The 17,689-nt window shown below is 36.3% G+C and overlaps 1 protein-coding gene across 13 annotated transcripts in view; it reads left to right on the top strand.

The window, feature by feature from the left end:
• The window catches only part of LOC131689325 (uncharacterized), a 90,246-nt gene that overhangs the window by 40,094 nt on the left and 32,463 nt on the right, over positions 1-17,689 (top strand). For 4 of the 13 annotated variants that reach the window (XM_058974339.1, XM_058974330.1, XM_058974340.1 and 1 more), the window contains exons 2-3: positions 3,623-4,135; positions 13,285-13,899. In XM_058974339.1, the coding sequence (XP_058830322.1) occupies positions 4,018-4,135; positions 13,285-13,899 (733 nt within the window). In that variant the 5' untranslated portion in view covers positions 3,623-4,017. Of the gene's footprint in view, positions 1-1,684; positions 2,143-3,486; positions 4,136-13,284; positions 13,900-17,689 lie in introns of those variants that run through there. The other 9 variants (XM_058974333.1, XM_058974329.1, XM_058974336.1 and 6 more) reach the window with 6 other exon arrangements.

A 17,689-nucleotide genomic window follows, 5' to 3' on the forward strand; every position in this document is an offset into this window, starting at 1 on the left:
AAATTTTCGTCTTCAAACAACCATATCATCAAGTTTGAGAAACCCAAGGATTTTATTAATTAATGTATATACAAACGCTCAGTATAGAATTGAATTAAGTTGGAGTTGATGTATTTTTGGTTTAGTGCAACGTTTCGAAGGAATAGCCCCTCATCTTCAGGGTAGAGTATTTCTGTAGTTCTACGTACTTTTGTCTATTTTTTGAGAAAATATAGGAATATGCTTTTTTCAAAAATTTTAGCTGCCATCAACTACAATCGATTTGTGTATAATAAACTATAGGTCATCGTTTTAAATTTAAAGTTATATGACGAATATTTTAAAAACTCTGAACTTCTTCGTATATACTTTCGCAGTTAAGTGATTTTTGTAGTAGGAAGTTTTAAGTCTACTTGTCATGTAAATAAGGAGTTAAAAATATTAAAACCCAACTTATAAACTATAAAGAGAGCTAATCGCTCTAATTGATAATTACAACGATTTTTGTCGGAAATTGCTTATAATGCTATCCGTCATAATTTCTAATGTTTCTATTTTTGTGAATCTGTGCAATTCGTTTGTACTGAACCAGGGAGGACGCTTCAGAATTATTTTCAGAATTGTTCTGAATCCTTTGGAACGCTTTCTTACTAGTAGCACAACACCTTGTCCAAATTGGCACTGCATAAAGCATTGCCGGTCTAAAATATTTGTTTATAAATTAATAGTTTGTTCTTTAGGCAGAACCTAGAATTCCTGTTTATAAACATTTTATTTATTTGTTGCATTTGTTGCGCTTGGATTCATTCTATGTGATCCTTAAAAGAAAGGTTCAAGGGTTAAGTTGTTTATCCTCTGCCGAATATGGTATAATGTATAAGCACAGATAACAGACATCCATGATCCAACAAAAATATTTAAAAAACGTGTGTAAACATTTGAATTAATATAATAAAAACACTAGCGCCGCCACACCAACCTATCCCAACTATCCGTCAAATCGATTCCGGAACCGGTTCGAAATCCTGGATGGATTCTGCATGGAACCTAACTCAAAGAAAACAACCGATTCCAACTCTATCGGTTGACGCATTTGAGCTGGAATTCATGCTGGAAGTCCGAATCGGTTCCGGACTAGTTTGACTGGGTAGAGGAATAACCGCTGTCAATTCTGTCGCACTCAGCCACAAAAAAAACATGACGACAGTAGCGCACCTGGTTTAGATATCCAAACTACCTTCGAAACCGTTAGAGATTTTACACAAGTTGAATGCTGAAGATGGACGTCTGTTCTCTGTGGTATAAGCATCAAAACATAGGATTTAAACAAACAGTTAACTTAAAAAGTTTTTTAAATGCTGGACACAAACTAGCATTTAAAGATAAAAAAACGAAAACTGTGTGCAAAAAGGATGTAGGCATGAGCTCGTTTAGTTCGTAGATGAAATTTACACTCACTTATCACAACACGACTTTCGCAAAGCAAGTATCTTAAAATTGTCGAACCGCGACAACTGTCGATATCAGCGATAAAACCAGCACCATATTTTCATCAATTGGCGTGGCACATGCGAAACTAATTGTTCATCATATGAAATGCTTCGATGCTGAGAAAATGTAAATGAAAATGGCAGAAGAAAGATTAAATATAGGTAATGTTAGCATGCATGCTAAAATGAAGGAGAAAATAACCGATCAACGGCTCAGCTGTGTTTTATTGCGATTCATTTATGTTCATTGAATATGGCAGCATGAAAGGATTTCTGCCTGTTATGAGTATAAAACTATGAAAGTGGAACTGATCGATTGCAATCCAACCAAACATTGGAAAATGGTTAGGTTGGGTAACAATTTTCTTCGCCGTCTAGCTAATCAATTCGAGTTTTCAAGTAAAAAAAGTGGCAAGCTTACGGGTGTATGAAATAAATTACCGCGAACTGATCTTATTAGCGGGTCATGACACAGGAGGAATTTCCGACAACCAAATTTAGTAGAGCCAGTGAGTGCACTTTGTGTACTACGATCGGAAGCTCGAACGAAGTCGTCTTTGAGCACCAGTGGCTTGGCTGCCTGTTTAGGGTGGCATAGATCGAGGACTGCACATCAAGAAGACTGGCAACTCTGTCCAGAATCTGGAGACAATAACAGCAACGCCACTTGCAGGTAAAGGTGGTACTTCCCACAGAGATGCACACACATATACATTTTTACATTAGGCATCCTACCTTCCTCCTATTGGTCTATAGAGGCCTCTGTCGCTTCTCGTTTGTATGGGGGGAAGAAAAGAGATATTAGTCTTCTTAATACGTAGTCTTCGCATAGATGCATATATATATATATATATATATATATATATATATATATATATATATATATATATATATATATATATATATATATATATATATATATATATATATATATATATATATATATATATATATATATATATATATATATATATATATATATATATATATATATATATATATATATATATATATATATATATATATATATATATATATATATATATATATATATATATATATATATATATCAAATATATGTATCCGGTATACTTTCACATTTGCTAGGACATGTATGGTACATTAAGGAACATCGATGACTTTTTGCGAAAAATAGCAAATTTTTTTAAAAGCTTTTTTTTTAAATCATGTTATTTTTGCTCATATTTTACATAAAACATGTCGAAAATTCGTAGTAAAGTTGTTCATAATAGACGCAACTTATCAGTTGCGACAGAAGGGTAATGTTGTAAGTGTTGAATTATTGAACGCAGAGAAAATAGTGTAAAACCGTGATTTCAGTGAAATTTTATTTTTTTTTTATGCTATAACTTCGTTACTAATAGATATAAAGCTAAGGTATCTTCGATAGCTGGTCCTAGTTTTAAAACTTTGCTGAAAAATTCAAACCTTTAAAATACGAAATTAGAAATTAATATCGCAGCGCCACCAATGCAATTAAAAATTAATACTAATTTACATCACCAAAAGAAGGCGCAGGTAATACCGAAATACCTTGCTGAAGGCAGAATATCAAAAAATTGCCTATCCAAAGGTCTGGTTAATTTTCCTTTCTGATCTAGAGTGCATAGTGACCACAGACACTTTTGAGAATTTTTGTTCGATATGAACTTCATTCACTACCCCTACAACGCAATTATCGGAATCGTCAGAAGAGACCAGTATGATCACAGACAAATATGACATATAATTATGTCGTTATCGATTGATATCGTTTTTGCTTGATGCTGAAACTAACTCAGTTTGGGACCTAACTGCTGTCAAACCGTTTGTTTGAAGCCAGCAAAACCGTTTGTTTGTAGCAAGACAGAACCTAGGTTATGCGAACTGAGAACCGAGTTGGGTTCTAACCTGAGAGATATTTCGGGTTCGCTCACACCACAGCTGTTTTGCCAGAACTCAACTCAGTTTTATTAAAAACGTTTGTTTGAAGCAACTAACCTGGGTTTGTTTCTAGGTTTTCAATCGAAAACGACATAAGAAACATGACGGCGTGAGGCGACCAGACAAGATTGGTTACCGCATTAGAATGATACACATTTGTACAGTCTCTTCCGTAAGGAAATTTATGACAAAACATAATTCAAATTTAGCAGACACGAATCACTTTGGCCACATTACCCGTGAAATTGTGCAGAGTGAACCAATGAAGAGAAGAAAACGAAGAAAAAGTGCAATCGGAAAGGGCGCCCAAACTCTCCGCTGTTAGTGCAGTTGCCGGTTGGGAGGTGAAATCGGCAACGTGTTGCATGCCGGTGACGAGAGACGAGAAAAATTGTAAATATGTGGTAAATTTGGAGAATCAAATGAGACCGAAGCAGAAACAGCAGAGAAAGTCTGTCTGATACAGTCGACAGCAGTTGGCTGTTGGTGATTTCAGCGACAATCACAACGATCTTAAGTGACGCACCGACCGTCAAAACAGTAAAACGTCAACCTAACAACAACCAAAACAACATCAGCAAATTACGTCAACCAGAAGGAGAACATGAGCTGGAGGGATTCCATCTGGCCAAGCATCGTTATCTTCCTGGGACTGCTCGCCACTGAAAAATGCCGGTCTGTAGCTACGGATGATTTAGCTGGTTTGTCGGAGAGAGAAATAGGTAGGTGTCCCCCTTATTGTAAACATTTTCGATTTTTTGAATCTAAGTATATATTGATTTTACTTTAATGAAACGATCTACTTCAAGTTCACTTTCAATACAACTTATTGAAATCACGTCCTTTTGCATTTTTGTTGTAAGATGTATTAGGCCTGTTATGTCAAAGATTTTGTCGTTCCTAAAATTGCAAACACAATCGTATGCGTGATATTGTTTGCATCATTAAGCATTGCAAAAATTAAAAAAAACGAAGGGGCGGGCATAGCGTAGTTGACAAATCGATTGCATTGTACGCAGATCACCTGGGTTCAATTCCCAACTCCGCACTTAGCGTTAGAGATTTTTCTAAACAGATTTCTCTAACCCGAAACATAACCAAAATAAAATATAAAAAAAAATGAAGAAGAATCAGTTTGGTTCTTTTTTTATTTAACCTTCTTTAGGTGTTGGTAGCTTGACTTTTCCTCTTTCATGTAGAGGAACGATTTCCAATTGAAAACAAGATTTTCGGACATTCCTGATGGGCTGTACAAAAAGGTTACTAATAAAATGTTAGCATTTCCAGGATTTCATACACAGTTTGAAGTAATATTTGCCTGTTCCATGTAATCGTTTTTGCACCAAAATTGAGTACTAGAATTTCAATTATCAATTTTCTGATTAATATTATCAATCTTCACCAATAGAAATCGATGCCAAAGAGGACCCTGTTTGGCGATAATACTGTACAAGTGACAAAGTGGAACTCTAATTGCAATGAATTCATGTTTGTAAGCTGAACTTGGACCTTATAGACTTCGTAGTGACCTTCCGGAAGATCCGAAACTTTCGTAAAACCAATTTAATTTACATGCAACCTTCTGATACATATTTTTTAAAAGAATTTGTTTAAGTATCATTCGAATGAATTTATGACTTTGATTCGGATATGGACCTTATTGAGCATCTATCTCCTGACTTTCCGGATGGAGCGGAACCAGGGGGTGGCATCTCCATCCCGATGTACAGACGTTGGCAGTAGTCCACATTTGATGGGCCTAGTCATTTCTAGGCCCATGTCGGCCATGCTCTTGCATTGGGTTGTTTTGTGTTTAACTAAGGCTAAGATGTTGGCTTGAAAAAATGGCTACCTAGCAGGGAGTTGAACGAAACCAATTCATAAAGTTTGTCCTAGAACTTGGTAATTTTTTCGAGCATATTTTTGTAGTTCTTCATATTGGCCCTTTAGATCCGTTATCTGGCTCATTTCGTCAACTTGGTACTAGAGCTCGATTGCTTTGACCGGAATTAGGGTCCATCCATTTTTTAAAAGGATCATTCTATTGTTGTAACCAAACATTGAAACGTTAACTAGTATGAGAATTATGGGTAAATTCGACACTGTGGGTAAAACCAACACCCCACAACTTTCCATAGAAATCAAATTTTTAATCATTTCATGATGACACTTTATTATTAGAGATTATGTAGAGCATTTGAAGACAAATTGGATAACGCATAAGTACGCCGAATGTCATAAAACCATATGACAGAAGCGTTTTTACTCGTCTAGATGTTAGATTTTGTTGGTAGATTTTAAGGTTTTAACCGAACAAAAGGTTTTCAAATCACTAGTTTTTTCAGTACCTATTATTATCAGCCTTTCCAATGATCAACTGGGTGCATTGAAGACGAGTTTGAGAAATTCAATATTTTTAACGCATTTAAAAAAAAAGTCGCTCTTGGGGTAAAACCGACCCCCTATGGTTAGGGTAAAACCGACACGCTGCTAAGCTGGTTGTGTTTACTTGCGACTCATTACAAAAGGCTGGGAATCTTTGTGACACTTCACTTACACTACTAGCACATTATAGTAATTGCAGAAATACACAGAAATACTTGCATTGTGTTTATTTCTTATAAGTCTGTTTAAAAATCAAAAATTGGAATTTTTGCTTATCAGGTTCAATCGAAGCTTTTGCTATTTCTGCAAAACGCTCATCAAACCGAATTTCTGGTGCTCTCTTGGTTTGTGATAGATGTACTTTATCACATTGAGACAATGATCTTTTGTATACCCCGGTAATCGTTGATGATCAGAGTCCCAAAAAATCAAAGTCTGAACAAGAAGTTTTACCAAGAATTGTGTGTTGCTCATAAGTGAATGAATCATATTAGCGGAATGTAAAATGCTTGCAAATCTTCTCTTACGAAATAAAATGACACTGAAGGTTGCAATGATTTGCGTAAGGATTGGTTGGAAAAATCCATATCAAGAAATAATCCTATAGTATAAAATACTCTTGTTTCTATCACTACGCTTTCCAATTCTCTTCCCCTCACTAAATGATGAAGCTGCAAAAAGCACATGTTTGCATCACACATACTCACACATTATTACTCACGCATAAAACACATTTTAATTAAAAATGTGGAGGAAAAATGAATTAAAGGGGGTGTCGATCTTACCTCTATGGAGTGTCGGTTTTACCCCCAGTGCCTAGAAGAAGTCACTTTGTTTTCCGAGTTTTGCAACCAATAATTTTTAACGAAATTATTTTTTTGAAGCGCTGACAAAATTAAGCCTTGTTAAGAATTTTCTGAAGAAGAATTCTGCGTAGAAACTATTTTTTTTTTTTGGTTTTGTGATAACCCAGAAAAGCTTAAGGTGTCGGTTTGACCATAATTCCCCCAGGACTTCCACACAAAATAACACCATTATGAAGAGTTTTGTTCATTTTTATTTTATCATCAAATGGATGGTATGTATTAATTTGCTTGGAAGCTGAAAAAGTTTCGAAAAGTTCGCGTTTGAATATTTGTTTGCAAGAGCTGATTCATGCTTTTGAAGAATATAAGTTTTTGAATTCATTCCCATGATACTTCCAGAAATACTTTTGAAAATGCCTCAGCGCTCTAGGATCGTGCTAATAAGATTAATGTACCGATCAAAATATGAAATCATTGCAAAGAGAATTCTGAAAATACTGTCGAGAAAGCTTTGGAGTACCAGAACCAAATTTGTGAATTGGCCACTTCTGCGGATGTAGCGAATTTTTCGGAAGGGCATTATGTTGCCAAATACTTACGAAGACGAATGTACGTCAATTATTCTTCTAAAACATGTTCAAAAAACCGTCGGAAAGTTTAAAAATTGCTTCCGAAAATAAACACCGAATTCTAGACTTTTCTGGCTGTTCCAGATTATCCTACAGGGTCCATAATCTAATCGAAAATACAAATTAACGTCAGTACTATTCCTAAAAGACTTCCATAGAAAAAAACAAGGGTTAAGATTTTTCAGCGAGAAAAAAAACACTTTTTTGCGATTTTTTAGAACTCAGCGTGAAGCGAATTGATCAAAACTTTTATACATTACTAGAAAATACTCAACGCGCGATGCTGCGAGTTTCAACACAATTTATTCCGCAGCACCATCTAGCGGGCAGATAATCTCCAACCAATAGTACACAAACACGCTCCATATCAAATGCCTACTATGTATAAATTTTTACGACAATCGGTTAAGCCGTTTGGGAGTCCATAAATAACACACATACAAACATTGACTTATATATATATATATATATATATATATATATATATATATATATATATATATATATATATATATATATATATATATATATATATATATATATATATATATATATATATATATATATATATATATATATATATATATATATATATATATATATATATATATATATATATATATATATATATATATATATATATATATATATATATATATATATATATATATATATATATATATATATATATATATATATATATATATATATATATATATATATATATATATATATATATATATATATATATATGCGACTAGCTAATACCGATCGCGCGTTGCTGTGACTTTCATCGAAATAGGAGGAAAACACAATTTGTTCCGTAGCGCCATCTGGCGGGCTGATAATTCCCAACCAATAGCACACAAACACGCTCCATAACAAACGCCTACTATGTACAAATTTTTACAGCAATCGGTTAAGCCGTTTGGGAGTCTATAAATCATATACATACAAACATTGACTTTTATGTATATAGAAAGATAGAAAGAATAGAAAGAATAGATAGATAGGTAGCGATAGCGGCAAGCAGTAATGATCATTTAAATGTGATTGATGGAAATATTGAATAATTATTCAAAGTGTTATGTCTGTTTGTCTGTGCTATTATTTCTAGTCCTACAGCGCGGATCTAAACGGGACAATATTACTGAGTACTACCGTAACTCCAGTAATCTAAACATTTACATTGAAATTTATTGTTTGCATATTTGTTCTTAACATCTATATCGCGATTACGGTGGCTGTCATACGCAGATCAGAAGAATTCGAAGTTAACCCCAACTTATCATGTACTATCAAATGGTGTACTTAACTACTACTCCTTGGCAATTGCATTTCCAATTTTAGTTAGCTCAGTTCGAAACAAAACACATTATTTCTTATAGATTGAACATTCTTTAGCTTTAGAGCTATGAGAAGAGAACTAAAGAAATAAAAATACATACTAGCTACGGTCAAAATCAACAACAAATACTTCTTTCTTTATTTTGTCAGCATTTTGGAAATTTGAATGTGTGATACTTTACTTGATCTTCCAAAAAAAGCCACGTTCGCTTATATATTAATAAGGCTTTGCAGCTATAGTATCGATGTTAATAAGTTCAGATTGAACATGTGAACTATTAACAATCATCCAGAAATAGGAAATCTCGCGCTTTATTTACGCAAGCCACCTTAAACTCATCATGTAATACAATTTTTTCTTCTAGTCAAGACAACGTTCAAGTAGTAAGCGGTAAACCAGCCCTTCTTCAGCATTCCCGTTTGGCAAAGTACTATTCCATATCAACATTTGAATAGGGCTAATAATATTTGTAAACAAACTTTTGTTTTGCTGATTTTTCTTAATTTGTTATAATTTTAACACAGAAAACATTTGAAATTAATTCTACCAAGTGTGAAGATGTTTATTCATATGTATCTTTCATGAAATTCAACTCGGCAGCGGAATAATTAGCGAAAGAAGTTTGTTTACAAAAATCTCATTAGCCCTTTTGAAGAATTAATATTGTATTCATCCTCAAACAACGACATGCAACTATGAAGGTCAGATTACCGCATGTTAATTTTGTTAGGTTACTGCTTCATCATACAGCTGCTATTAAAAAAAACGCCATGCCATATCTTTTATTTCTGTTATCTTTCCAATAGCTCAAATTTGGAAAAGTCTTAGAATGACATGGAGAAACATGCTATTATATATCTATTTATACCTGTTCACTGATAGGGGCCCCTTAGTTCAATAGTGCCCATGGCCCAGAGTGGTCTTAAGACGGCCCTGTTGAGTTCCTAAACATCATGCTTCAAGGGGTTACACCACTGTATAACACGAAAAAACAGGCATATTTCAGGAATTTTCCTAGGCGCAATAAAGAGGTGAATCGAGATCTTGTCGAATGAGATTTATAATACTAGTTTTCTTAAGTAATTTTGTCACAAGATGGCCAACGCGTAACAACCTTATGCTCAGATTGCCATTTCGACGCACTAATTATAGCATGCACGGAGCCATTACTGGTCTACAACGGATCTTCAACCGAGTCGCATCAGCTTTCAACTTTAATTTGTCTCGCCCAACTCTACGTCTACGATTTTCCAGAACCTTTAACGGACCCGTTAATTTCGGCTGATTCCTTCATTGCTGTTTTTTTATATTTTTTCACTGTATTGTTATTATTTTTACTGTATTATTTTTTATTAAGTTTGTAACGATTTGACTGTTAGCCGTAAGTTTAGCATTAAGACATCATTGGGGCTTTGAATTGCCTGTTGATGCATATATGACTAATACAAATACAAATACAAATACAAAAACGCGCCGTACTGCCTTTTCCGTAGACGACTCTTTTTGGAAAGAGTCCATGGCCGTAATCCTATCTCCCGTAATTTTCAACCTAGAGCTTAAAATCAACGTTTTTTCGATGTGTTGTAACAATAGCAAGTTACGTACTTACGTACGACTTTTTTCGATATTTAGTTTTTTCACGAAATGGCGCTATTTTTTATGAAAAGAACGCTGAAAATATCATAGAAATCGACACAAAATTGTTGATTAAAAAATTAAAGGGTTGTGTACAGGATACGACCACGGTGACATTAAAAATATAGCTTTTTTCAAGAGCGTGCAAATGAATTTTATCTATCACACATATCGACTCACGTTCTTGTTCACTCCTCTGTTTTCATATGTTACAATTTGCTATATACCATCCCCATCAAAACATAATTTATTGAAGGTCTTTTAACGGTAATCTATTAATTAATCAAGTATCTCACTAGGTGATTGGCATTATTTGGCTGATCCATCTAGTAAAAATGAGCTGGTCTGTCCAGAAAATATATTCAAAAGAAAAGTTCCATATTGAGAGCTGTGATGAGGAAGCCCACGCCCGCCAACGGAAATATACAGATTCTCCATGAAATATGAAATTTCATTTTCCATTTAAATTTTCAATAATGTACTAATGAACTTAAGTAAACAATCTTAAGTTTAAGTATTTCTTGATCGATTAGTGGTGGAAAAAATGAAATTATTTGATAAATTACATTGTTATGCAACGTTCGCACTACCAGTTAAAACGGGTTTTTATGCTATCTTGTCGACATTTTTCTTGTTGCTAATTATTAAAACGTGTTATAACTATGTAGTGTAAACATTGTATTATTAAAACAATTCTGCAGCGTTTTATGTTATATAGATGTTTTATGTGGTAATAGGACTGACATAATTATATCTTCAGTACAGCGGTTTGTTTCATAATTTAAAACAGATTTATTTTAAAATTTAAATTAGTATCCCCAACCGTTGTATTTGTTGTATACTTTACTGTGTTTTAAATACATAGGGTAGGACAGATATTCTGACTGGATAAACTGGGAAAACAATTTTAAGTCCAGTAACGCTTAAGACATGGCTAGAATTTAAATCGAAAAAGAACACCCGCTTCAACTGCTGCTGGGACGGTAAGTTCTGTTTTAAAATTTTCCGTTGTGTGCAGTACGAAACAAAAGTGTTTGAAATTAGAAAACAAAAAGTTCTGCTGGGAATGTGATTGTTTCCGATGCAATTACACTCAGATTTTTCACGCAGGGGATACAGGCCGTGTAAATGAAAACCGCGTAAATTTAAAAAAACGCGTTTATGAAAACCGCATAAATTTCAAAATCCGCGTAAAAAACCTGAGTGTACTCTCCTATATAAAATACTACGCTGCTGAACAGTGCAATAACTACAGAAGCACGTTGTCAGATGCCTTACTGATAAAAAAAAACACATAACCAAAATATGAAACATGAAAACCAATAGGCTCTTTACCCTACGCAGCTACAAAGCGCCGTAAACATGGATTAACAAGTTACAACGCACACGCATGCATAAAAATAAATATATTTTTTTCAAGCGCAACACTCTTAAGCAGCACACATCGTACTGAATTGAAAATCCAAACCACCCCGCCCACCCACTTTGCAAATCATTCTGTGACACCGTGCTGGTACCCGAAAAATCCGCACACGGCCACCGCTGCCGAAAATGCTTAGCGTCTACCGCTTATTGTAGTGCCCAGACGCTGCAGCCATGATCTTACCCGTTCGACATAAGAACAAAAACTGATTCAAACGGGTACGCGTCACCTCTATTTATAAACTAACCGTATATGGTTTAGTCACTTAGATGCGAGTGTGTGCAAATGCCAACGTTGCCGAAAATCGATAGCGCTTATTGCATCGCCCGGAGACGATGTTGCTCGTATGGGATAAGAGCAACAACCGATTTAAACGGACATGCGTTGCTTCTATTTATGACTTTTCGTGTTTCATTGAGCAACTAAGCTGCCCACTCTTGACGGCTGTGTCTGAGAAATCTGCCTCACGAATGGTAATTTTCCCGTTTTTCGTGAACTTTTTAATTTTACCAATTTCCAAAAGTCTACTTTTATTGGGGAGATATTAAATTATTACCAATATTTAAGTTAGGTGTTTCTGAATCGGTTGGTGTATGAATGATTAAAATCCATCTAGTAATATCGGAGTTATAAACGTGCAAACCTTACATAGTTTCGTTACATGGGAGATGCTTTAGATTTTAGAATGACACCTAGCCCCAGATAGTGGAGTAAGACATTTTTAATGTCAAAAAAATTAACCAATAAAAAATAGAATCCTACGTACGTCGTACGGCGTCGGAAGTAGAACATGATGATGAGTTATGTTCTATCATAGACCATGCGGTAGACTTGGGTAAAACGCCCAACTCCTACTCTGCAGAAGGCAAAGAATTCTTCACATTTCCTTTCGATCATGCCCATATGAGCCTGCCTAGTTCTAGTTTTCCGTTCTAAGTTTATAACTGATTCGCTCTAGAATACCTATCCTTCTTTCAATTTCATTGCTTTCATAGAAATCATTTTTGAATATGTATGTATGTAAAATTTCAAAACGATCAAAAATCATTTGTTCGAATTACGCTTCCGGTCAGCTAAAAAAATGTGGTACGATTGCGTATTTGTTTTAAGAAAATTTCAACAGAATAGAACTGTCAACCCTCAAAAACAGCTCAACTACGGACCTCAAGAATAGAAGACCTTCCTAATGAAAATCATACCTTATACAATAAATCGTTATTCTGGAATGCTGCACCTGTGCTTGTGAAGCATGAAATCTCAGCAATACTAATTCGCTCAGTTGTCACACAAACGTTCACAGTGATTGAATCATCTATGGCCAATAGGTTTCGTAACAAAATTATAAATTACCATAAAGTCAACGCAAGTATATCGCAACGATTCAAAGTACATGAACCAGCAAACCATATCAAATGCCCAAAACCACCGAAATGTAACGACAATTTGGATCCATCCATTAGCTGGGAAAGCGTTTGCTATTTATATACCCACGTTCCTTTTGAGCATGCTTATAAACCTAGAGTACCTAATGTTGATTGTCGTAGGTCAAGCATGCTTTAACAGTTAATAGATTGAGTCAAGTGTGGCGCAAAGTGTTGAATAAATAATTCACGTATTCTCCTCTACTTTATTTCTATCCTTTCAGTGGAAGCAATTGTGAGAAAGTGGGCCCCCTTGGTTTGGCTTGCGCCGAATGAAAAGTATCTGCCGGGAGCGGTATCGACGTTCCTGGAGCACGTGCACGCCGAAAAGGCAAAGATCGTAACGGTTTACCCGGGCAGCGAAATATCGGATGTGAGTGAGTTGAATCACTATACCTACAACTACGACAATGAGAACGAGCTGACCTACTACGATCCAACACTACGACAAGCACGCAACCGGAACAAGCGTAACTTCCGCGATCCGGCCACGTCGCTGGACCTACTGTTTGATCTACCTATTGGGAATGAATCCAAAAATTGGTACCTCGTCACCAACAATGAAATCGAAGAGCTTATAGCCGATAAGAGTTCGTTTATTTACGGACAGAACCCACAAAATGAAAATGTGCCAATCTATGCCGTTGTGAGCATGTGTCGTTCAGCGACCTCGACAGTCGGATCGCCGTCGCTTGCTGCCTCCATCGCTGCGGCCGCTTCGTCGACCGTTACCGTGCAGCCGCTGCCACTTTCGTCCACTGTGCCACTGCAACCACCCACGACCACCTTTCCGACGCCACCGGTAGCAGCATTGCACCATTTTAGTCATATTGAAAACGGTAAGTGCTTGGCATTAGTATTCTGGACTTTCTAATAAATATGCAACCACTCTACAAGTTTATTTACGCGGTTAAAAACTATTGGCCACTTTCCTCGATTATGCTGCATTAAATTTCAACGAGAGTACTTTATTGTTTAAAAAAAGTTCAGCACGAAACATGGATGCAACGTCTTTTCTAAGCAAATGCAAAATCTGTTGAAACAGAAGGCGAAAATTCCGCAAAGGGATTGTAGCACCAAGGCATTGCTTTTTGATTGTTAAGGGGTTCAGCGTGAAAAAAAATTGATTTCTTTTAGAACTTTGCATGAAGCGAATCGATTGAATTCAATAACAAGCTGTAATTTTTCTATGCGAAAATATCGACAAACGACTCGGTGACAAAGCTTTTCGTAGAACGTGTCTGGAAAAACACATAATTTGCGGTGTTACCTGCCATTCAAAAACTACATACCTCTTAATTTTTAAGAAAACCGAATTTTGGTTTTATTATTTTATCTGAAAGTGCATATTTTCCCAAATTTTTATAGATATCCGAGAAATAGATCGAAAGTTACAGCGCTTCCAAGCGCGCATCGTCTACCAAGAGCAGCGGTAACTTCTCGACAAACATATGATTACGGCTTAAAAGTCAACTGTCAAAATTCTCTGTGAAAGGAAATTCCGGACAAACCGTTACTTACTAAACACAGTTCATCGAAGTTAATGAAAGAGAAAACTTTTCTCTTTTGCTTACTACCAATATCTGTTATTGGCAAGTAACGATTTACCAATATCTGTTATTGGTAAGTAACGAAGTAATTTCGTTTCAAAGAGAATTGTTAAAGTTGGCTTTTAAGCCGTAATCATATGTTTATCGAGCAGTGGCGGATACAGGGGAAGGGTCCTGGGGGTCCGGAACGGGGGGGGGGGGGCGAAATTTTTTAACTTCCTGAGAAATTTTAAAATAGTTTCTATTTTGAATTCAAAAACATTCCAAACCAGATTCGACCTCAAAAATTGATTCTAATTAACCCATTCGTGCCCATGTTGTTTGTGGACAACAACGTTTTTAAACAGCTATAACTATTGATTAAGGCAAAATTTGCAAACAAATACAAGTAAGGCTAATAAATGTGACTATTGCCTTTCATTTGAGTATTAATAGTTTCAAGGACCAGCTCTAGAACTGAATTTGTTGCGATTAGTCTGATAGGATTCCGATGGAGCAGTGCTGCCAGGAACATTTACGTTGACGACGGTAAATGATTTTTTCGTACATTTTCGTTATGTTGCAATATTATTGAAAGTTGATAAAACTTATCAATTTAGACTGTCTTTGGCTACATTTTCCATGCAATTGGACTGTTGTAAATATTCTAGGGGTATTGTATTGAGCATTGGAAGGCAAAAATTGAGCAACTTCTAGCACTGCGAGGGAAGCACCTATCTTTATGAAAAAATACTTTTCGTGTTTCTTGACCCCACCGTTTTCAAGGAAAAATAGTTTTGAAACTCTACATGCGCGAGAAAAAAGTTGGGCATGAAAGGGTTAAATGAGGGTGTTACATATTACGTATTGTACAAAACACATTTCAAAATCGAAATTTCGGACCCATTCCGAATTTTTTTTCTGGATCCGCTCCTGTTATCGAAACTTGAAATTTCAAATTAGATTATCTCGAATTGTAGTTCCAAAAATGGTTTTCCGTGATCACGATTTCCAAAACACCACTAAACCGATTTTCTTCAACTTTTTTTTCAATTCATCGTAATCAATTTTTCTCGTACCTTCACGATTCCTTTTTTATGCATAAATTTTTATTTTGTAGATGAGAATTTTATAATGCAGTTTTTATAGCTTAAAAACGCATTTTTTCGGAAAAACGTTCCCGAGTGCAGGAAAAAAAATATTATTTATTCCTTAATGACGAGGAATACTCAAATACTAATGGAATTTTTTGAGTTTTAGGATTTTAGTTGATCTATTAGTCTTTATTCGTGATCACCGCAACCCTCTTAAATAAAAAAGGGTTTCGGGGAAAAATCCATAACTCCGCCAATTATCAATATATTTTTATAAACTTATGCATGTTAATTTTACTGAAAATATGTGTTTGGAAAGCAATTTCCGTTAGCGCCTACATATTAGGCAATCTGTAGGCTTTAGCTTTGAAAACAACTCAGTGAAATCGCAGAGACATCTTGTGGTGAAACAGAAGCAGTTAGCCTAGACAAACACTACTTGTAATCGAATATTTTAAATTATTTTATTATTAGCGTGTAGGATGTTATATTTCCAATGTATCGCAAATGTAACTTGTCGGTCGATTATCAATACTGCGGCCGTACTAGTGTTAAGTCAGTTCAAAATAAAGTTCTCTTGAGGATATCAAGAAAACATCGACAGTTTGATAAGCGGATACCTATCAGTGACCCTGCTAGAGTTCAACAGGTTATGGGCCCAGGACCCTTGCCAGCAACTGCAACTTTAAATGATGACATCAAAGAAATGCAGCTATGGACTACCAGTATCAACGAGTTCGAGCCGGAGGAGCATGTCGGAGAAAATGGCGGCGGTGTACCAGTTTTGTCAGGACCAATAGCGTCTGGCAGTGGCCTGGCAATCAACAGCGGCGCATCAACTCCAAGACGGCTCGGCATTGGACTACCAGCTAGAGGCATACAAGGATTACAAGCTGGAGGCGGATTGGTCGAAGCCATATCTGGTTCTTCCGTCAGTAAGCAGACCAGGAACAATCAGCGATCATCCCCAATCCAACCACCGTCACGATGATGGAACGGAGAAGTCTGGCTGTAGGAGTTTTCAACGGCAATGAACGTGAGTTCGTTGCGTGGAAATAGAGATTGCAGCACCATCTCACCAGGATCAAGCTTATTCACACACTGGACCGTACACCTCTGGAAGAAGAATTCGCCAGGACAGATCCACATGCAACTGAGTAGCAGGAGCAGGTGCGCCGAGCGAAATATATTCAACGATGTGAAGAAGATGACGCTGCAGAACATGAAATATGCTGCACAATCTCCAACGAGATGACACTAAAAATTATTAACTGCAAATATGCGAAGGAATGCATGGACACTCTGGTTCATGCATATCAACGAACAGGGACGCTCGTGGCCATATCATTGCGTAGGCAACTGTTTACGCTGGGACAGAGGCAGTTCGTAAACCTATCAGAGCTTTTCAGTGAACACTCTCGACTCAGCCACGAGCTCGAGGTAGCAAACCCACAAGCAAGCCTCATGGAAAGGTTGCAGACCTTATTAGGAGCCATACCAAAGAAATACAAGCATGTGGTAGCAGCTATATTGATCTTGCCACCAGATGAGCTACAGCGCAAATCAATTATTGATATTCACCGCATGCTCCTGGAGGCGGAAATATATATCGACAACAGTGATAGGACTTCAGATGCAGCAAGGCCAACGGACCTGGCCATGATAGCCGCGAAAGGAAACATCGAGTGTTTTGGATGCGGTCAAATCGGACACTATCGCAACCGATGCCCGCTCGACAAGCGTCGAAAATTCCAGGAAAGAAAACAGTTCCCACCGAACGCGACGAAAGAGCACGCGCTTATGGCTGGACGAGGATTCGGCAAGCGAACCAGTTGGGTGGTGGATTCTGGAGCGTCGAGTCACATAACCAACGATAGAGGTATAATGAACGACGTACGTGAATTCGAAGTGCCCTTAACCACATCTACGGCAAAAGAAGGTCAGCAACGGCAAAGGTAACATTAAATTGAAATCAATGAATGGATTCAATAAAGTTAAAGATTTGA

This window comes from Topomyia yanbarensis, chromosome 3 (assembly GCF_030247195.1).
Source record: "Topomyia yanbarensis strain Yona2022 chromosome 3, ASM3024719v1, whole genome shotgun sequence".
Classification (NCBI taxonomy): domain Eukaryota; kingdom Metazoa; phylum Arthropoda; class Insecta; order Diptera; family Culicidae; genus Topomyia; species Topomyia yanbarensis.